The sequence below is a fragment of the Hemitrygon akajei genome, chromosome 6, assembly GCF_048418815.1.
Source record: "Hemitrygon akajei chromosome 6, sHemAka1.3, whole genome shotgun sequence".
In the NCBI taxonomy this organism is placed as follows: Eukaryota; Metazoa; Chordata; class Chondrichthyes; order Myliobatiformes; family Dasyatidae; genus Hemitrygon; species Hemitrygon akajei.
Window position 1 is genome coordinate 118,014,822 of NC_133129.1, and position 22,746 is coordinate 118,037,567.

General features: G+C 39.9%; 2 protein-coding genes across 3 annotated transcripts in view; both read right to left on the reverse strand.

Moving 5' to 3' along the window:
* Window positions 1–16,922, reverse strand: part of LOC140729409 (embryonic protein UVS.2-like) — a 97,830-nt gene extending 80,908 nt beyond the window's left edge. For both annotated transcript variants that reach the window (XM_073049117.1, XM_073049118.1), the window contains exons 1-5: window positions 16,816–16,922; window positions 15,540–15,618; window positions 15,427–15,457; window positions 4,462–4,533; window positions 2,397–2,540 (exon numbers count right to left, since the gene is read on the reverse strand). In XM_073049117.1, the coding sequence (XP_072905218.1) occupies window positions 2,397–2,540; window positions 4,462–4,533; window positions 15,427–15,457; window positions 15,540–15,605 (313 nt within the window). In that variant the 5' untranslated portion in view covers window positions 15,606–15,618; window positions 16,816–16,922. The remainder of the gene's footprint in view (window positions 1–2,396; window positions 2,541–4,461; window positions 4,534–15,426; window positions 15,458–15,539; window positions 15,619–16,815) is intronic.
* A 4,500-nt stretch (window positions 16,923–21,422) lies between these two features.
* Window positions 21,423–22,746, reverse strand: part of LOC140729411 (astacin-like metalloendopeptidase) — a 103,055-nt gene continuing 101,731 nt past the window's right edge. Inside the window, exon 13 of the mRNA XM_073049119.1 lies at window positions 21,423–22,611. Coding sequence (XP_072905220.1) covers window positions 22,499–22,611 — 113 coding nt within the window. The 3' untranslated portion in view covers window positions 21,423–22,498. The remainder of the gene's footprint in view (window positions 22,612–22,746) is intronic.

A 22,746-nucleotide genomic window follows, 5' to 3' on the forward strand; every position in this document is an offset into this window, starting at 1 on the left:
GAGGTTCCCACCTACTTCAAGCAGGCTTCAATCATATGGTGCCCAAGAATATGGTAACCTGCCTCAATGATCATCTACGATTAAATGCTTTGAGAGGCTGGTTGTGAAACATATCAACTCTTACCTGAAGAGTGACTTGGATCTGCTCCAATTTGCTTACTGTCATAACAGATTAACAGCAGACGCCATTTCATTGGCTCTTCATTCAGCCTTGGAACATCTGAACAGTGAAGATGCATGCATCATGATGCTCTTCATTGACTAGAGCTCAGCATTCAACACCATCATCCCCTCAAAATTAATCAAGCTCCAAAATATAGGCCTCGACACCTCCTTGTACAAGTGCATGCTGAATTTCTTTACCTACAGACCCCATTCAATTGACAACAATATCTCCTCCACAATCACCATCAGTACCGGTACACTGCAAAGTTTGGCCCCCTGCCCTACCTGCCGTATATTTATGACTGCGAAGCTAAGTGCAGCTGCAATGCCATAAATTTTCTGACATCACCACAGTTGTTGGCCGAATCAAAGGTGGTGATAAATCCTCATACAGGAGCGAGATTGTAAACATGGTTGAATGGTGCTACAACAACCCTTCACTCAAGGTCAGAAAAACCAAAGAGCTGATTATTGACTACAGAAAGAAGAAACTGAAGGTCAATCAGTCTTCATTAGGGGATGGAGATGGAGGGAATCAGTAATTTTAAATTCCTTGGTCTTATCATTTCAGAGGATCTGTCCTGGGACTAGCATATAAGTGCTATTACAAAGAAGGAACCAGTCAGTACACTCACTACTGTGCACCTATAGAAGTTTGTCAAGGTTTCGAATTACATGCTTGCAAAAATTCAGCATGTCACTTAAAACCTTGACAAACTTCTATACATGCACAGTGCAGAGTATCCTGGCTGGTTGCATTGCAGCACCGTATGGAACCACCAATGCCTGTTAATGGAAAAGCCATCCCTACTATTAAGCAAGGATGCAAGGACACCATCCTCTAAGGACAATGTTACATGAAAGCAGTATCCATTATCAAAGATCCCCCACCATCCAGGCCATGCTCTCTTCTTGCTGCTACCACTGGGAAGGATGTACAGGAGCCTCAAGTTCCACACCACCAGGTTTAGGAAGTTATTACCTTTCAACAATCAGGTTCCTGAATCAATATGGAAAACTTCACTCAACACTTAACTGATTCCAAAACTCACAAATTTTCAAGGACTATATAACTCATGTTCTCAGCGTTATTTACTTACTTTTAGTTAATATTTACAATTTGTCTTCTTTTGCACGTTGACTTTTTTTAAGTCTTTGTGTGTAGTTTTTTATTGATTCTGTTGCTCTTTTGTTCTACACATGAATGGCTGTAAGGAAATGATTCTTGGGTATATCATGATATAAACATAGTATAATAAATTTACTTTGAACTTTGTCCTTGATGTCACTGAGCTTCTTTACTGTTGCTGGAACTGCATTCAACCTCAAATGGTCCTTGTAAGAGGGCTGAGTTCAACTAATGTAAATGGGGCTTGCAATATGCAAAAGTCAGGTAGGAGAGGGTGATCCTTGATTTATTTAGATTTGGTTTGCTTTATGTAGCTTAACAGCATTGCTAATAACTGGCCTTGCAAGTACAACAATTACAGTGTGCTTAATCTGCTATCACCAGGTTTACGTGACAGATAAAAATATGAGTGTTTGGATAGATTGGTCAGCCAGTCATAAGCTTGAAAAGAATTGAGGAATAATCATTTATGATGCAGCAACAGATATCTCCAGCCGGAGAAGGCCGTTACCCAGTTGGGCTTAATACCATAAGGGGCCTACTGTTAGTGTTAAGGATACTCAGGGTCACTCCTTTCTGATTAATCTATTGTTCCACTAATTCTGGTGAGTTGCCTTTCTAGTAGGGAACGATGCACTGAAAAGAAGATGCTTGGGACAAAGCCTTCAACATACAAAACTGTTAATAGAACCATGTCCAGTAAGTCAGTTTACATTTTTTCCAATTATATGACATATCTTATTATTCTTCTCATATCAACCAAATTCCTAATATCCCTGAATGATGGTCCATTCCTGGGAAGTGAATAACTGCAATCACTGTAAATATAAAATGAAAACAGAACATGCTGGAGACACTCACAGATCTACTAAAAATGTGTAGCATTTTCTTCTTTGAATCTGCTTCAGGAAAAAAGTTCTTCCTGCATCTTAAAATTTTCCTGAAACTTAGTTGAGGTCAATGTCAAACTCCAAAAAGATCTTGTGTAGAACTGTGTATTTTAGAATTCATATTAAATATTGGGAAAAATTAAGATTAGTTATCATTTAAAGTTATACAAAGTAATCAACAAACAGCAAGATGATACATTAATGGTACTTACTATAATTTGATTGGAAAACATAGGGTATATAAATATTATTATTTTGTGAAGAAGGCCATAAACAACTCCTGTCACCAGCCGAACAAATTGTATTTGGGTGCACTTGATAATCGCCAATTATGCCACGCAAGGCTTTAACCTTTACTACAAAAGCAGAAAAAAAAGTGGAAATAAAAATGTCAGGCATGACAAATCTAATGCTGTTAAAAGTTACTGAAAAAGTTCAAGTTAATTGTTTGCAGGATTAAAAAAAAATTATGTGCTCAAATACCATTGTTACCATTTGCATGGCATATTTTATTAAAACCAAGACAAAACTAAGTTCAATTTATTCACTAGAAAAAAAGCAACCTTCCAAGCTGCATTGCTCAAAGGTGTTCCCCCCCCCCCCCCATTGAGGAGCTGCTTCTATTACATCTTGATATCATGAAGCTTAACAAATGAAACTTAAAAGTAAAATTGCTTCTTTTGAAAACCATCATTTTAAATCATTTTTTAAAAAAGGAGGCAATTTGAACAGTAGGTAAACATAGACGGTACTTTGCAAAATGCTACTTGAGTTTTCAAACTTTCATTTACTAAGTTCAAATAATAAAGAAACACCTAAGTGATAAAATGCTGAAAACATTCAACAGGTAAGACAAGATCTATGAAAAGAGAAACAGTTAATATTTCAGATCAAAGACCCTCCAAAACTAGAAAAGTGAGGAAACAAGTTAGACTTAAGTCACAGAGAAGGTGAGGAATGGATAGATAAGGTGAGGGAAATGCATCTCGGATAGGTCAAGGCCAGGATTGCTATGATAATCAATTGTAATTCTGGATCCTATTCCGACTCTGATCTATTTGTGCATAGATTTCCTCACTTTTCTATCAAGGCCCATTGTGTGCTTGAAGAATAGTGCCCCATCGTTCAACTTTGGCATACTCCAACTTTCAGGACAATATCAATTTTAATGATTCCAGCTACCATATTTTCTTCTTTTATACAAGAATCAAATAGTTCTGCCGTAAGGTCATCCATCTATAAAATTATTTCAGTTTTTCCCACTCCATGAATTGGTTGTCCTTGATTATATTAAGCTATATCATGGTTTGAAAATTAATTCATCTGCACAAATGTAGTGTATCATGTTCTGACAGATGTCTTTTATATAATGGAAAGGGTGCTAGCTGCTGAATCACTTGTCACAAGTAATGTAGTCTCTGACCTATTCTAATAGCTACAGTATTTATAGGACGTCCAAATGAATTTCTGGTTAAAGGTAAACCATGATGTTTTTGGCAGCAGACTGGATGGCAATGTCATCAACTAACAAGGATATCTAGCCAAAGCTTTACACTTGAGATGGTCAATGTCTGACAATTTTGTTGCACAGATTATTGTCCTATGCCTGTTACATTGTCCAGATCTAGCTGAACACAAGCATGGATGCCTTCATTTGATGGAAAGATATTAATGGAACAGGATCTGTAGAACTTGAATATAATCATTATTATTTGCATGTGCACAAAATCTGCATTGAGATCCTCTACCCAAACCCTTTGGGGGGAAAAATGCATTTATGAGGAAGGAGATTTGACACAGAAGGAACACATTATAAATTAGAATGAGGGGATTGTGGCGACCCACTTTCTGCGCAGGTGAACCGGCTCACAAATAGCCAGCACGCGGGGAGAGACTTTGGTAATTCACCTCTGATGTCATTTCCGCCCGGAGAGGGCGGGCACTAGGGATTAAATGTCTGCGCCGCAAAGTTTGAATAAACTAGTCTCGAAACGACTTACGACTGCGTGTCGTCTCTAGCTCTGTACGTAGTACATCGCTACAGGATAATGTTTTTACAATTGGTTATCAGTTAACAAGGCCAGAAATCACAAACATAGACAACATTTTATAGATTCCACTGCATGCTTAAATTTACAGTATCAGTAGCATACTCATTCATTAATGTATTTTTAAAACTTCACAATTTCCACCAATGCCTATTGTTCCATTTCATAAGATCATGAAACATCCTATACAATTTATGAATTACACAAAAATTTTAATGCAAATGCTTACCTAATGGTCTATTAATTTTCATGATTACACTAGTTATATCACTTAAGTTCATTTCTTTAATTCTTTGAATACCTAAAAATAAAAATCATACAATTTTAGAAAGTCTTTCCAATATCTTATAAACATTGCTGTTTTTGTTATACTTTCCAAACAACCCTTTGTTGCCACCTAAATAATACAACCAATCACAAATGTCAGGTGGTCTGTGGAAATTCCGGCCAATTTGTGGTTTAAAGTCCTTTCTACTATTGTGTAACCTTTATGAAAGTTTAGATGTTATTCTGTTATAAGAAAAACTGGTGAAATTTAAGGTAATATTTTGGTACGGGTGAAAAGGTACAGGAAGGGTACAGGTATAAAGCAAATAACTGTATTGTTGCCTGCAGTTCTTTGAAAAATAATCTGGCAGAGAAGGAAGATTAGTCACAAGGTAGGGAGAAGTAGAGTTGAAAAGCATGGGACCCAAACAATCCTGTTAGATGGAGAAGTGATTCACCTGTACTTCTAATTTAATGTACCATATTCAGAAACGATTCATGTTATATTACGTTGGAGAAATTTATTTGGTGACACTTTTGTAGAAAAACTGTTTTCAGCCTGCTTCGTATTCTAATAAGCCCCACATATGCTTCAGCAACAATGGGTTATCTTCCACCAAGGCACTCCGCAGCTTTAGGGACTCAATAATTAATTCAATAAATTTCAGATAACTTGCTTTCTCTGTGTGTATCAGAACTGGGCAGGTCTGCTACAAGGTTATCTACTGCACTACATGTTCAGATTATTTCTCTCTCCACCAACAATGCCTGTACATTTCCTCTTGCTTTTCACTGACATTTCATAAATACAGTCGGCCCTCCTTATCCATGAGGGATTGGTTCTGGGACCCCTTGCGGATACCAAAAACCGCAGATACTCAAGTCCCTTATTCAACCTGTCTCAATGTGATGGACTTTAGGACCCAGCATCAGAGCTCTGAATCCGCAGTGTTTCTGTTCATGGAAACTATCGCGATCATGATTGAAAATAAAGTGGAAAGAATAAAGCCATCGGTCATTGGAAAAGCGTTAAGCTACAGTCGGTCAATGATCAGAAATACTTTAAAGGATAAAGAGAGAAAGGCCCTGCCCTGATGAAAGCTACAATTATTACGAAGCAATGCACTAGTTTAATTATTGGGTTTTGGATTTTTGATCCTCCACACATCAACCAAGCATGGATGGAGAGTGCGCTCAGGAGCAATCTGTCATTGGATCGAACTCGGGAACTTCTGTTCCCGAGCTTGGCACTGAAGCATACGTTCTTAAGTGTTTTATGTGCATAGGAAGGTAAAATATATACTATATACTCAAACGTTTGACTAACTGACACTAAATAATACCGGATGTACTTTACTTAGTAAGAGAACTTCCGACTTTTTTTCGATCCTGATCCACGATAACCTACGCACATCCTCCTATATACTTTAAATCATCTCTAGATTACTTATAATACCTAATACAATATAAATGCTTTGTAAAATAGTTGTTATACTGCATTGTTTAGGGATTAATGACAAAAATAAAGTCTGTACATGTTCGAACAAGTGCTGGAAAAGCACTTCCAGGTTTTCTCAATTCGTGGTTGGTTGAAATTGTGCATGTGGAACTCGCGGATAAGGAGGACTGACTGTATTGCATAATCCTCTCAAACGTAACTCGCCCATTTCCCGCACATCTGCCCTCACCCCACTCGGTATAGGGCTCCCCTTGTCCTCACCTACCACCCCACCACCCCACCAGCCTCCAGGTCCAACGTGATCCCACTACCAAGCACATCTTTCCCTCCCCCCCCTTCTGCTTTCCGCAGGGATCGCTCCCTACACAACTCCCTTGTCCACTCGTCCCCACCATCCCTTCCCACCGACCTCCCTCCTGGCACTTATCCTTGTAAGCGGAACAAGTGCTACACCTGCCCTTACACTTCCTCCCTCACCACCATTCAGGGCCTCAGACAGTCCTTCCAGGTGAGGCGACACTTCACCTGTGAGTCGGCTGATGTGGTATACTGCGTCCGGTGCTCCTGGTGTGGCCTTTTATATATTGGTGATACCCGACGAAAACTGGGAGACCGTTTCGCTGAACACCTACACTCGGTCCGCCAGAGAAAGCAGGATCTCCCAGTGGCCATTTTAATTCCACGTCCCATTCTGATATGTCTATCCATGGCCTCCTCTACTGTCAAGGAGGAACAACACCTTATATACCAGCTAGGTAACCTCCAACCTGATGGCATGAACATTGACTTCTCTAACCTCTGTTAATGCCCCTCCTCACCCCATCCCTGACATATTTAGTTGTTTTTTTTTCTCTCTCTCTCTGCCTATCACCCTGCCTGTTCTCCATCTCCCTCTGGTGCTCCCCCCTCACTTCTCCCGAGGCCTCCCGTCCCATGATCCTTTCCCTTCTCCAGCTCTGTATCACTTTTGCCAATCACCTTTCCAGCTCTTAGCTTCATCCCACCCCCTCCGGTCTTCTCCTATCATTTTGCATTTCCCCCTCCCCCCACTACTTTCAAATCTCTTAGTATCTCTCCTTTCAGTTAGTCCTGACGAAGGGTCTCGGCCTGAAACGTCGACAGTGCTTCTCCCTATAGATGCTGCCTGGCCTGCTGTGTTCCACCAGCATTTTGTGTGTGTTGTTTGAATTTCCAGCATCTGCAGATTTCCTCGTGTTTGCTGCATAATCCTGTGCTCTTCATAAAAGTCATTAACCTAGTAACCAGATTACTTTTATCACTCTCTTGGGCACAAGTCAGATGGAGCTGCCACAAGTGCAAAAATATTCCAACCTACAGTGGTATGCAAAAGTTTGGGCACAACTAGTCAAAATTTCTGTTACTGTGAATAGTTAAGTGAGTAGGAGATGAACAGATTTCCAAAAGTCAAAGTTAAAGATGAAACATTCTTTTCAACATTTTAAGCAAGATTAGTGTATTTGTTTTGTACAATTTTAGAGTGAAAAAGAAGAAAGGAGCAGCATGCAAAAGTTTGGGCACCCCAAGAAATTTGAGCTCTCAGATAACTCTTACCAAGGTCTCAGACCTTAATTGGCTTGTTAGGGCTATGGCTTGTTCAGCCATCATTAGGAAAGGCCAGGTGATGCAATTTCAAAGCTTTATAAATACCCTGACTCCTCAAACCTTGTCCCAACAATCAGTAGCTGCATAGCACTCTGAAAATTAAAATAAATGATACCCACAAAGCAGGAGAAGGCTATAGGAAGATAGCAAAGCATTTTCAGGTAGTAGTTTCCTCAGTTCATAATGTAATTAAGAAATGACAGTTAACAGGAACAGTGGAGGTTCAACAGAACTACTTGTAGGATTGCTAGAAAGGCAAATCAAAACCCCCGTTTGACTGCAAAAGACCTTCGGGAAGATTTAGCACACTCTGGAGTGGTGGTGCACTCTTCTACTGTGCAGCAACACCTGCACAAATATGACCTTCAAGGAAGAGTCATCAGAAGAAAACCTTTCCTGTGTCCTCACCACAAAATTCAGCATCAGAAGTTTGCAAAGGAACTTCTAAACAAACCTGATGCATTTTGGAAACAAGTCCTGTGGACTGATTAAGTTAAAATAGAACTTTTTGGCGACAATGAGCAAGGCATGTTTGGAGAAAAAAGGGTGCGGATTTTCATGAAAAGAACACCTTCCCAACTGTTATGCACAGGGCTGGATTGATCATGCTTTGGGCTTGTGTTGCAGCCAATGGCATGGGGAACATTTCACTGGTAGAGGGAAGAATTAATTCAATTAGATACCAGCAAATTCTGGAAGCAAACATCACACTGTCTGTAAAAAAGCTGAAAATGAAAAGTGGATGGTTTCTACAACTGGATAATGATCCTAAAAACACTTCAAAATCCACAATGGACCACCTCAAGAGGCGCAAGCTGAAGGTTTTGCCATGGCCTTCAAAGTCCCCCGATCTAAACATCATCGAAAATCTGTGGGTAGACCTCAAAGGAGCAGTGCATGCAAGACAGCCCAAGAATCTCACAGAACGAGAAACCTTTCACAAGAATGGGCGAAAATCCCCCAAACAAGAATTGAAACTCTTAGTTGCTACAGAAAGCGTTTACAAGCTGTGTTACTTGCCAAAGGGGGGTGTCACTAAGTACTGACCATGCAGGGTACCCAAACTTTTGCTTTGGGCCCTTTTCCTTTTCTGTTATTTTGAAACTGTAAAAGATGGAAAGAAAAAAGTAACCTTGTTTAAAATATTAAAGAAATGTGTCATCTTTAACTTTATGCCTTTTGGAAATCAGGTCATCTTTTAGGGTGCCCAAACTTCTGCATGCCACTGTATCCCTTCTACACCATCTTTGCAACTTTCACAGCTCTGACACTGCATCCTCAACCTGAAACTGTTTCTCTATCCACAGATCCTAGCTGACTTGCTTGGTTTTCTAGCTTTTCTTTTAAATTTCATACTTTAAATCTACAGCTCGGTAGCACAGCAGTTAGTTTACAGAACCAGTGAGATGGGTTCAATTGCCACTGCTGTCTGTAAGATTATACATTCTCCCCGTAACCACGTGTTTCCTCTGGGTGCTCCGGTTTCTTCCCACATTCCAAAAATGTATGGGTTACTAAATTAATTGGTCACGTGGGTATAATTAGGCAGCACAGGCTTGTTGTGCCAGAAAGGCCTGTAACCATGATGTATTCCTAAATAATAAAAAAAAATCCAACACCTGCAGATCTTTGATTTTTTAAGTCTAAATCTCAAAGGCCTTGACTTACAAAAAATCTGTCCATCAAACTGTGTAAATATATTAGAATCTTTGAGGTTTTTTTAATGCATTTAATCTTATAATGTAACAAAATGGAACCTGTATAATTCCAAATTGCTTTGTGCTAAGTGTGTTATGTGGCCGGAGGCATGTAATGTTCTGATCATTGCTCATTGTGTAACTAAGGGAAGGTTGGTACATTGCGCAGCCTTGAATAAAAGTACTGCAGCTGCTAAGTAGAGGAGCTGACTGCAGGAAGAACAGCAAAAGAATAACCTTAAAACTTGTCTAAAAAGGACCTTTGTAAACTGTAAAACAGAAGCCACCCGCCATCTATCTGAGGAGCAGAGGCAGTCTTATCCTTGCAAGTAATAAACATACTTCTATATGGATCCACTCTGTGCTTTTGCTTCTTTATTAAAAGATCTAGCGAAAGGTACTCAACAGAATTTGGAGGATCCACCAAGATAACTTGTCTAGGCGTGGTTGCAGTGTGGGAGAATTCCGGTGACTGGGCTGAAGGAGATTCACCAATGTTGTTTAAAGCTGATACAAAGCTGCAGTAAATTATGAATTGTTTTGCATCTTTTAATTGTGTGACACTGGGAAGAAGTTTGAATTAATCTGATGCCCAGAAGGAAAAAAAAACAATGATTAAGGGAAATACTTTACTCTGGAATAAATTCTCTTTTATGTTTTAAAATGTGTTAATGTGCCAGGGCCCCCACAAAGCTATTTTATCCCCCTCTTGGTTATTTGTAAAATATGTAAAAGCTTTTCACGATGAGAACTGACTGTTTATTTTAAGCTTTGCAGTTATGTGAAAGTTCTGAAGGAAGAAAAGTACAAGCATCGATTATCGGTCTGTCTTGTCTGTGTTCTTTTATGGTTTGTATTTCCTTATTTGTTTTCCATGTCATTGATCTTAGAGAGTCACCGTGCAATGCAGCACATTCCACTCTGCTGTACAACTGTTAACACAAGTAATGAAACCCCATGAGGACCTTAATTATACTCCTATTGCTAATGCCGATTTAATTTTCTTTGCTGAAAGCTCGGCTTTACATAATGATATGGGAAAATCACGCAAAGGACATGGATGTAGTCTCCAAGGGTAATAAAGCTGCAGAATATGCTGCAAAAAAAAGGCAGAAATTAGACCCACCCTGGTTGTACCAGAAACAAGCACCCACACGCAGTTGGAGGATGTATAAGCATACCAGTCCACTACTCCGTCGGCCACAAGTACAAAGTGCTAAGAGCTGGGTTGTAAGCAGCACGATAGTATGTAGCTTTACCCCAATGGATGCATTGTGGCCCCGGGTAAACTGGTACTGTGGATTACCCAATGTGTTCACAAATGCAGGCAAGAGAGGAATGGTTGTTCAAACAAACCAAACTTGGTATTTCCCCTGAGTACCTCAAGTTGCAGAACAAACCTGTTAACAATGTATGACGTGTGCCTTACAGGATCAGGGAACACAGGTACAAGTAACAGGGCTCATATCCCACTGTTACATGCTACTTTTGGACACTTACAGATGGACTTTATTGAATTTCCTCAATCTGAAGGGTATTAGTCATTATCGATGTGTTCTCACAAAACGTTTCCTTGTAGAAAGAAACCCCTGGAAACAATCTAGCAACAACAGTACCCTTACACTGGTAAAGTAATTGAAGGAGTATGCAAAGCCTTACAGGTGGATCAACATTTCCATTGCAGCTATCAACCTCAGTCAGCGGGCCTAGTGAAAAGAATGAATGGAACAATTAAGAATAGATTTAATAAAACGTGAGAGGAAACTGGACTAAAGTGGAAACAGGTGCTGCCCTTGGTTCTGATAATGAGCCACTGCTAACAAAACCAATGGTCTGTTCCCACGTAAAATCATAACAGAAGGCCCCTGTGCCCATTATCTGATACACCACTAGGAATTAAACAATTGGAGGTACACACCCTGGCTTGTTGAATTATTGTATAGCCTTAACAAAAAGCATTACAAAATATCATCAACAGGTGAAAGAAACCCAGCAACCAGTAGTGGACCTTAGATGTCATGACACTGAACCCGGAGACCACATGGTGGTGCAGACATTTAAAAGAAAGAACTGTTTGGAACCTTGATTTGAAGTACCATTTCAGGTATTGCCATCAAGGTAAGATAAAAGCCATTGTGGACTCATGTCTCTCATTCTAAGATGCCTAATGACATAGAGGATAAAATCACTGAGAGTCCCAGTGACTGCAATGGGAATGGCTCATGTCCTTTCCCTGACAGATGTTACTGCCACAAACACTCAACCTGTTAGGCTTGTATGGCTGTCCCAGCACATATAGAAATGGGTGAGCCCCTTTTACCATGCCCTTCAATGAAACAAATGAACTGTTTCTTTAATTGGCCCAAGCCCAAAGCCTAAGATATGTTTGGTTTCTGGTACAACGATGATAGGGCTCAGAAACTGACACACTTCCTCCTCTTATCAGTATTACCAGAGTGTCACTGAGGGAAGATGGGAATAAAAATCTGGAAACAATATGTTTCAGAGAATGGTATACCCCCATAAAACAATGCTAACCCCAGGATAAAAGGACCCAGCGTTGGCCCTAGAGAATGTAGCACTTGCCTAGGGAACCAATAAAGCAGCACAGGAAATGATTAACATGGCATCAGCATTGGAAAAGTCAGCAAGTGAAACTGCATGTACTGAAAATGAAGCACAGTAAGTTTTGTCAGCAAAATTGGTGAGAGTCCATATAGTGGCATCGTAAATCCAAATGGCTTTGGACATTGTTTTATCCAAGAAAGGAGGCACGTGTGCACTGATTGGACAAGAAAGTTGCACTTACATACTAGATGAATCAAGAGAATACAACTCATTTGACAGATCACACCTGAGAAGCCACCAAGAATACAGAAGTAGGAGACCAGTCATATAACTACAATCCCCAGGAAGCTGGTGGCCCTTTGGGATGATGGGAAGAAGCTGGACTCCTGCCCTGTATTATGGAACAATTATTGGTAATATAATATTGGCAATCATCCTCTTGTGATTTTTTCGTAGAGTAAGACTAGAGAGGATATTTAAAAATGGGTACCTGCTGGTGTGAACGAGGAAAAAGGATTTTGCTTGACTAAAGTTCTGAGACTATCATTATATGAATGTCTGCCATCAGTGATTACTCTATTCTAAAACAAAAGCTTATGAAATTATGGTGTTATGTAATGACAAAAACAAGGAAATGTGGAAATACATTCAAAACTGAGATTTCTTTATGTATTTAATCTTGTAATGTGACAAAATATAACCTGTACAATCCCAAAATGCTTTGTTATATGCTAAGTGTTTACATGGCAGGAGGCATATTATGTTCTGATCATTGATCAATGTAACTAAGGGCAGGGTGATACATTGTGTAGCTTTAAATAAATGTACCGCAGCTGCTAGGTGGAGGACCTGTCTCCCAACAGATATAAGCCAAAGAATTGCCTGAAAACTTGCTGCCACCATCCACTGAGGAGTGCAGGTGGTCATTTCCTTACAAGTAATAAGCATGCCTTTGAACAGATCGTCTGTGTTTTTGTTATAAGACCTTGTGTTTTCCAAAGTGTAAGTACCTGTTTTCCAAAGTTCCTGTGGAAGTGTGGTCAGCAGTTGCCTCTTTGAACCTTGTTTAAAGCCGAGCAAGCATACAAACATTCAAAATAGCTGACTGATCTCTGCAGCTAGCTCTGATAGAAGATCACAGCTGAGCTGATTGTAGACAACCATCCAACTTTTAAAATCAATAAACTTTAAACAATACAATGAAGTTTTTATTAATTTTAGTTTCAAGTTAGAAATTCTATAGGTTATGGAAAAGAATGCTACAGGTTTGAGCTGGGGAATGATTGGAGCCTTGTGGGTGTCCAGGATTGTTAAAGATAAATTTGGAGGCAGGTTGGATTTCAAAGACTTCATTAGAATCTAAGCCTTGCTGAGGGGTAAGTGGAGACATAGCTAGCAAGGTCGAGAATGGAAGTGGGAATGGAAGGGGTTAGTTCACTGTGCAGAGTTGTTCTGTGAGAAGATATTCCAGGGTTCTGTTGTTTTAGACATGATGGGGTGGGAGGGATTAAACAGGAAGGAGTGGCACTACTCATCAAGGAAAATGTCACAGCAGTGCTTAGGGAGGACAGATTAGAGGGCCCATCTAATGAGGGTATGTGAGGAATAAGAAAGGGATGACCATATTCATGGGATTATATGACAGAGCATCTGATAGTCTGCGTGATTTAGAGGAGCAAATTTATGGAGAGATAGCTGATAGATACAAAAAGACCAGGGCTATAATAGTAGGTCCTTTTAACTTTCTAAATGTTAATTGGGACACTCATAATGTAAAAGTGCTAATGGGACAGTTTGTCAAATGTGTTCAAGAAAGTTTCCTTGATCTATATATAGAGGTCCCAACTGGAGAGAGTGAGATACTGGATCTCCTAGTGGAGAATGAGACAGGACAGGTGAGAGAAATATATGTAGGGGCACCCTTAGGATCTAGAGATCATAATTCCATTAGTTTCAAGATAATTATGGAGAAGGATAGATCTGGTGCTCGAGTGGAGATTTTAAATCAGAGAAAGGCTAATTTTGATGGCATTAGAAAGGATCTGTTAAGTGCGGACTGGGACAGGTTATTTTCTGGCAAAGGGTACTTAGTAAGTGGGAGGCCTTCTCAAGTGAAATGGAAATTGAGAAGACAGAGTTTGCTTTGCATACTGTTGTGTAACAAGTTTAGAGAGATATTGAGGCACCAGATAAGGAGCTACATAGCAGGTATAGGTAGAAAGGAGCAAATGAGGTACTCAAGTACAAGAAATGCAAGACAACACTTGAAAGCGAAATCAGGAGGACTAAAAGGCATGAGGTTGCTCTGGCAGAGGGAAACAAAAAACCCAAAATCTGGTCATTAACATTTCAGGATGGAACAAAAGAAACAATCAATAGATAACATTAGTGATTGGGTATCTAACAATAACTGGATTTGTTAAGGATTTAAATCCAGTACTATTCTGTATTGAAATTAACTAAGTTCAAATTCTCATATTGCCACTTGTTCACCTTTCTGAAACAAATATTCCTCAAAATAATGATGTCACAAACTACAAAATCCAACCTAGGTATGTTATGTTTAGCTTTACACATTAAAGCTTCACTGTACAGGTTTCCCCCGCTATCCGAAGGTAGAGCATTGCTATGAACCCGTTTGTAAGCCGAATGTCGTAAAGCGAAGAAGCAATTACCATTAATTTATATGGGAAAAGTTTTTGAGCGTTCCCAGACCCAAAAAAAACCTACCAAATCAAACCAAATAACACATAAAACCTAAAATAACACGAACATATAGTAAAAGCAGGAATGATTTATTTAATTTAATTATTTATGGTTTTATATTGCTATATTTCTTCACCATTCTTGGTTGGTGCGGCTGTAACAAAACCCAATTTCCCTCGGGATCAATAAAGTATGTCTGTCTGTCTGATATGATATATATATATATACAGCCTATATAAAGTAGAAATATTGTATGTACAGTGTAAGTTTCTCTTATCAAGATCGGGAAGACAGCGAGTGAAAATTGATTTGGGAGAAAAAAATTGTCACATACACGCATGCGTGCACAACTGCCCACACAAGGCTTCACGGTCATGGTAGTCTTTCTCAGGGTAAACACGTGTATAAAGCGGGCGTCTTTTTTTCGTAAAAGCGAAAATCCTCTTTGGTTAGCTTTACAGGTACTAATGTAGGCCTTTCGTAACAGCGAGCATTTGAAAAACGGGGCCAATCTGTACTTCTACAAGTTTGAGAAATTGATAATTTTTGCTTACCGTTTAATTTTACTGAGGCACAGTATTATTCAAGTCTGTATTTTGTAAAAGTGACAATTTTGCTAGGACAAAATAACTTAACCACAAATTATTACAGATTCTGATCCTATAATCTTTGCAATGTTATTAAACCAACAGGTAATTATTTTAATTTACATCTCAACTAGAAAACTGAACACATATGACAATTAATTTCAATTAAAAGGCTGAACTAAAAATGAGAAATCATGTTTTTGCTTTTATTTTTCATAAAGCACACATCATGTTATACCTTCATATCTGAAAATACCTGATCTTGAAATTCTGCACTAGAAACAAACCTTGAAATGAGGGTTTCGACAATTGTTCTCCCTGCATTAAAATAATAGCAGGTTACAGAGATATTAAATTATTAGAATGATCTTTAATAATATTAATAACATTTTCTTCTTACCACCATAGCACTGCTCCACAAAGCACTTAGACAGAAGACCAAATTTACTCCCGGGATGAAGTTCATCTTGTGAAGTTAGCTGCACCACGAATATGAAGAAAAACACCAAGAGGTGAGATATTTATGGTCTATTTCATATGGAACATTATTTTCAAACAAACCAAACTTCAAACATGCTCAACCATTAATGGAAAAAACTGATCCAAAGCGAGCACAAACACAGGTGGCATCGTTCTCCTTGCAAAGACCTTCTCAATAAGATTTGGGAATGGTCACATGGGGGAAGGTTGTCCACACAATACAGCTAGGAAGTTATGCCCTTTCAGCCAAAACTTCCAACAGTTTCATCACAACATCTGGTCATGTTTCCCAATAGAAACATCCATCCGAGTTAGTACCACATCGGCATACAGGGAGTGGGCATGGCCTGTGCAAAATAAGCCAGGCGGGAGCGGGGCAAATCCACTAGAGCTCAGTGGTGTAACAGGGCAGCACGTATACAGACCACATGCAATAAAACCAGCCCACACCTGGTCAAAGGGAAACCTCACTGGCCTGGCACTGGGATACACCTCAGGACGCCCGCCATTCAAAGCTCTGCCATTTCACTTGTGAAATTACAACGCTAATAAAAAGTGTCCCATGGTCAACGTGCCAAGAGCCTGGGCATTAAAATTACTCAGCGACGGCTAGGGCGTACATTGTGGCAGAAAGGCAAATGCTAAAATCCGGAACAAAATAGAATATCGAACCAACTTTAGTCAAGCAGCATCCATGGAGGCAAAAAGGTCAAAGTCAAGACGCCCCATCGAGAGAAAAGACTGCCAGCATGACCTGTTCCCACATCAAAATTAGTCGTCATAGTGTGAAAGGAGAATAGAGGCTGGTGGATGAGAGGTAGAACCAAACTAGGGAGCTGATGGGCATATGGTACCAGTTGGGGTGCGGGAAACTCAATGTCCGTACCATTGGACTGCCCAAGCTTGAGCTCAGGGTGGTGGTGAGGTTTGCGGAATGAGATGTGTGCCAATTAGTTTGCATAAGTACGCTGGTAAGCCCACACACCCACCCCTGGCCCTGCGGACACCCCGGTAAGCTCCAGTGCTCTCGACCCACAGCCGCAAACACACTGAAGCGTCTGCCGCCGGAGTTCGGGAGTGCAATGGCGTTTGGTGACCGAGGAAGCCTTCCTTCTGCCAGCAGCAGCGACCTGAGCCAAACCCTGGGACAGGAGTGACCGAAGGCCACGGCCGGGCTGCGGTTTAAACCGCGTTACCTCACACTTCACCAATTCCAGAACGTTCTTCGCCACACCAGTCTCGCAGAGAACGCGCGTCACCGTCGGCCAATTTCTTCCCTCGCGAAGTGAGCTTCCGGTGCACGAGCGCATGTTCCAAACCGCCCGTGGTACTGCGCATGCGCTCTCAGCGAGCGCGCACCTGCCGAACTCTTCCCGCCTTCCCTCACTGTGCTTTTGTCGGCCACTCACTATCCAACAAAATAAATAATCTTTTTCTTTGCAGTAAACGAGAAAGTTTAAAGACATTTCAGTTCACTTATTTCAATTATGAAAGACAATGGCATTTGAAAAGTACATTTCACATTAATTGGAGGTTTTACTCTACAACAGTGAAAGAAAAACAATGCAAAAAGTCGAAATCCGAAATAAAAACAGAAAATGCTGGAAACATACAGCAATGACCGATGGGCTCTGTACTAAAGACTTTGATATTTTTTGTTGTTTACCTGGATGACATACTTGTCGCTAGTGCATCCAAATCCGAATACATATCTCATCTCTGCACACTTCGGGCGCTTAAGCCAACACGGGACGATCATTAACCCTGCTAAATGCTAGTTCGGGTCAACCATTGCATCTCCAATGGAGCAAAATTCCTCCCAAAGTAGCCGCTTTTATGGATATCCTTCCAACCAGCACTACTAAAGTTTTTAGCCATGGTGAATTTCTATCAACACTTCATTCCGTGAGCTGTGAACTTATGCTCCACCTGTATTGTGTGCTTAAAGACTTCATTGGTCAGCGGACATAACCAGGGCATTTGATGATACCAAACAAGTTCTTCCAATGCAACCCTACTGGTGCACCCGCTCCCCAATGCACCCATAGCCATTACTATTGCCGCCTCAGACTATGCTGTGGGTGCTGTGCATGAACAGCTGGTCGGAGGCGTGTGACAGCTGCTCACCTTCCTCAGCCAGCAGCTCCGTCCCTCCAAAGGGAAGCACAGCACGTTTGACCATGATCTTCTCGATCTCTATCTGGCTCTTTGCCATTTTTGTTGTCTTCTAGAGGGTCGCCATTTCACAGCATTCATTGACCACAAACCCTTCATGCACGGGATGGCCAAAGTATCAGACCTTTGGTCTGCACAGCAGCAATGCCACCTGGCCTACATTTCAGAGATCACCAATTGATATACAACATCAGTTATATATATATGTGTGTGTGTACACACACACACACACAAACTAATTTTGTGGCTGATTGCTTTGCACAGCTGGCCGTTGAGGCCATCCACATAGGGATTGACTATGCTGGCTTGGCAACTGACCCAGAGGTCTAGGTTTACCAAACAGCAGTCACGGGCCTGCGGTTAGCTGACATTAAGTTTGGGGAAGCTGGGGGTTTCTCTCCTGTGCAATGTCTCAACCAGTCGCCCTTGCCCCATAGTAACTGCAAATTGGAGATGGACTGTTTTCAACTCCATACGTGGCCTCTTGCATCTGGGTCAGAAGGCCTCACAGAAAATGGTTGCGCTAAAGTTGGTGAGGCATGGCCTTATAAAAGATGTGCGTGATTGGACTGCAGCTTGTGTGGAATGCCAGTGGGCCAAAAATAACCATCATGTTCAGGAGCTATTGGCTCCTTTTTAGTCTCAGCAGTAGTCACCAGTGAAAGGTGGTGATGGAACAAAGCACACAGCTGAATGCAAGCCAATATACATTCCACAGGGGTGGTTATGTCCATGAGACTCAGCGCATTTGCAAATTGGGAACAGCATGTATCAAATGTGGTAAGAATTGGATAAGTCGTAGGAAGAATAAATAGTACTATGAAGACAATTTGGTACTTAAACCAGAGCCAAGTCCATTTGAAGTTATATAAGTGGAGATAGTGTGGTCAGTTCAGTGACCCTACAAGAAGTCAAACTGACATTTAAGCCATTGGAGAAAGAGGAGGAGAGAACAACAATGGTCAAGGTTAGAAAGGTAGATGAAAGGAGAAACACACTATTTGGAGATGCCAGTGGAAACCAGAACAATGACTGGAGTAACAAGGGAAAACATACTCATTTGGCTGCCCAGGAAGAATGCTCCAGCTAAGGAAGTGTCAGCATCTTCAGAGTAACTCAAGGGTTTATGTAGACTCCTGGGTCTGTACTAGCTGAGTTATACTTAATCTGATACTGTATGTGTAGATATTTGTTAAGTTCATGTATGCAAATATACTAAATATAATGCCCACAAATTGAAAGGAATTTATTATATGTTCTCATGAATAATAAGTTTTTGAAAGTAAATGTTCTTTTTCATTTCTTTAATGGATAGTGTGGTATATGTTTTTTGAACATTAGTGTTGAATATGATTGTTGTGGTGAAAGCATGTGTCATGTGTCAGAATGTGATTGGACAGAGTTCCGAGCACGAGCAGAAATGTCAGAATGAACCAGAACTTGGCTGTGTAAAAATATGGTTTGCTTGTTGTAAATAAAAGTTCTAGTTATGTTCTTCCAGAACATGTTTCTTTATGAGTAACCATCGGTATATATAAAGAACACAACATGGTGTCAGAAGTTGGTCTAGGTGAATAATATGCTTCGCTAACACAGGAGAAGCGAAGATAATCGGAAAAGAAAAAGAGAGCACGAACTTTTTCATTGTTTGCTAACAGCTTTAAAAATTGAAGTTTTGCAACCCCCATCAACGCTTCAGCTGACTGGGAACGTAGCTGAAAACTGGAAAAAAATGTGAACAGTGTTTTGAAATTTATTTATTGGCGATCCGAGCAGAAAATAAATTGGAAAAAACGCAAGCTGCCATTCTACTCCACCTGATTGATGACAATGCAATTGAGGTATATAACCATTTTATAGATAATAAATGGGTTCAAGGATGACCTCCTTCCATTTTTGATGTGGCTGATGCATCAAGAATAGCAGACTCTTGATGGGGAATGAAGTGCCTGATGGGGTTGGCGAGTGGTTTGTAAGGTGATGCACTATTTTACTGATGACATAGGGAATCTGTGTGCTCTCATGCATGACCTTTATGTTCCCAATACCATCCTGAATCTCCTCCTTTAAGTTATTGGGAGCTAAAGAATCCCCAGAGTCAATGGAGATGCTGCATTTTATTGATGCTTTGAACATATCCCTGAATCCTTTCTTCTGGTTGGTAATCTCTCTCACACAATGGTATCAATTTAAAGTACCAGCACGTGGAGGGGTGTTGCTAAGAGGAATATGAACAAAATACAGAAAGTTGGGACTAGCTGGGGTTATAGGCACAGACTGGCTCAACCAAAGGGCCAGTGTCTGTGCTGTATTGCTCTATGACTTGTGTGTAAAATCAGGATAGAGAATCTACTTGGGAATTCAGTGTGGACACATAAATGATGTAATCTTCCTAATGCAACTAAATGAATGCTTTAGTGTTGGGATGATGGCCTGGGAGAGATCACAAACATTGGTTTACATGGCCTTCCAGTGGATTGAAGGGATTGGTGTTGACTCATTCCAAATCCACTTAGGCCTCTTATTTTTCTGATGCTATCTAATTGTACATTGTTTTTTCAATATGCCATTTCATGCTCAATTAGGTTAAGCTACTCAAGAGCAGACATGCCCTTGAGGATAATAGGCCTGATTTTTGAGATGTAACTTGCAAGCACAACCCTACAACTGTAGAACTGGTTCCAATGTCTCAGAAATCTGAAGTCTCTCTTGCTGACTGTACCTCTCATCAAATAGTCAAATAATGTTTTCTCAGCATCACAAGGCCCTGGAAGTAATCTAAAAGCTTTGTGGATCAGCCTTTTAACTTTGTCAGTAGTTCCAAAACCCTCACCCTAGGCAGAATCCCAACTGAATTTACGGTACTACTTGTTCTGAAATAGGCCAAGAGTTCTACTTGCTCTTCTAGTAGAATGTCCATGTTCTTCCTTACCCTGGTCACCAATGAGGTAACACACAACAAAGGTCTCACATTAATGGCTGTCTCCCTCCCTTACTACTAATTACTGTACTTCTACATTCTTGTTGTGCCCAGTCTATTCAGTCTTTTGTCCTGTGGTGCCAAGTTTGAGTCTTCACTTCAATGAGTTCTAATTTCACTGGTCTGCATAGTGGAATATCAGTTTGAGACCAGTGTATTCCAGCAGGACGGCTGCAATTGAACATCTTTCTTTCCTTTTCATTGGTCAATTGATACTTCAGAAACTTATCTGTGAGCCTATATGTTATACATCTTATTAAGCATATCATATCCAAATTAGGTGCATATACTTAAGTATTATGTAAATTAGAATGACTGACCTTTATGGATCATAAACTACATCTGGTTGGCTACATCAACTACATTGTAGTTGAGAATTATGCATGAGATTTGTATCTGAAACTTGGGATTCAAACAATTCAGTACCTTGGTTTGATGCTTGCAGCTGGATCAGCTTCACAAGGTTGCATATCTATATGTATTGTAGATTAACTTAGTGGGATAGAGTATGTTGTTTTCAATTTTCTTTTGTATTTTGAAGACAAATATGCTTGGTCCTAAACTATTAAACTAGCATTTTTAATGAAGTAATTTCACATAAATATTACAATAGCTTTATCAGCAAAGCAAGAATTAAACAATGAAAGTAGGTTAATTACATATTAGCAAATGGAGAATTACTGATTTGATGCTAAACAGCAAAATCCTTGGAGTCAATCACTATATTCGGTTTGGAGTGAAAGCCACTTGGGAAAATTGATCATTGACCTTTTTTTCCCCCTTAGAAGTTATTTTATTTTTTGACTGCTATGTATTTAGGTTGGAAAATCAGATGTTGTCAGTCACCTGGAAAGTACAGTGAACCCCTGGATCTCCTGACATTTATTGTTGGATCACCTTAAAATTGAAATTGCTTCAGAAGAATGCAAACTCATGGTGTTGCTAATATTGCTGTGAACTTTGTGCATCATGAGTTGGGTTGAAGCCAGTCATCAGGACTAGAGTTATGAAGGAAAGTCAAGGTTATGAGTGACCAAATTCTAATCTGCAGTCCCTGGTTGAGAAGGTTGGTATTGAGGAGGCTAGTATCAACTGGTAGGAAGGAATTTTATGGGAAAGGATTGGCGATAGTCAGGAGTGAACATGGTGGCAATTGACTACATCAAGGTTAAGATGGTTATCAAGGCTCCAGATTCTCTTAGTTCCATGCTTAGCTGATGTGTGTTTCCTCAGAGCTTGATTGTTTAGATGTGAGGTTCCTTTTCTGTACCTGCAGATGACTTAAGTTAGAAAAGGACATAGCTTTTCCACTTTCTAGCCACTCCTGTATGCATACTTCCTAGCAGAGTTCCTGATCCCTAGGTAAGCCAATCAGTACCCTACAAATGGATGCTGGATGCTTGATTTTGGGCTTTCTTTTAACAAAAATGTGTTCTATCTTTAACTATTTCAGTTAAGGAGAACAGAAGTGAATGAAAACAAGAACACATTATAATACATTTGGCTCCAGGATTAAACAATTAATTAAGCAAATACACCACAAAAATATTTGTTCCATATTTATCAATTTCAAGTTTTTTCTTGTTGATTCAATTAATTAATTGCCCTGTTAAAAAGTAATGTGCTTGTTCATTCTAACAGCAATAGTAATTCCCAGTTTGCCTTAAATGCTTTAAATTTAGTTAATCATTGTACAAAACACATGGATTTATAATTTCCAGATTCTATAAGTAGTAGAAAACACAGAAATAAAGGACTGAAGAAGTTAGCACTAATGCTAAAGTATTTGGGTAACTCCCCTTGCTGCTGTAGGTCATAACTTTAGGAGGGTGCTTATCTGCAAAAAGAAAGGAAAATATAAATTTAATATTCTAAATAGTCCAAGAACCAAATTGGAGTATAGATGAAAGGAAAAGTGATTGCCAAAATCTGAAAGACATTTACTAGAATTACTTTTCTTTTAAATACTGGT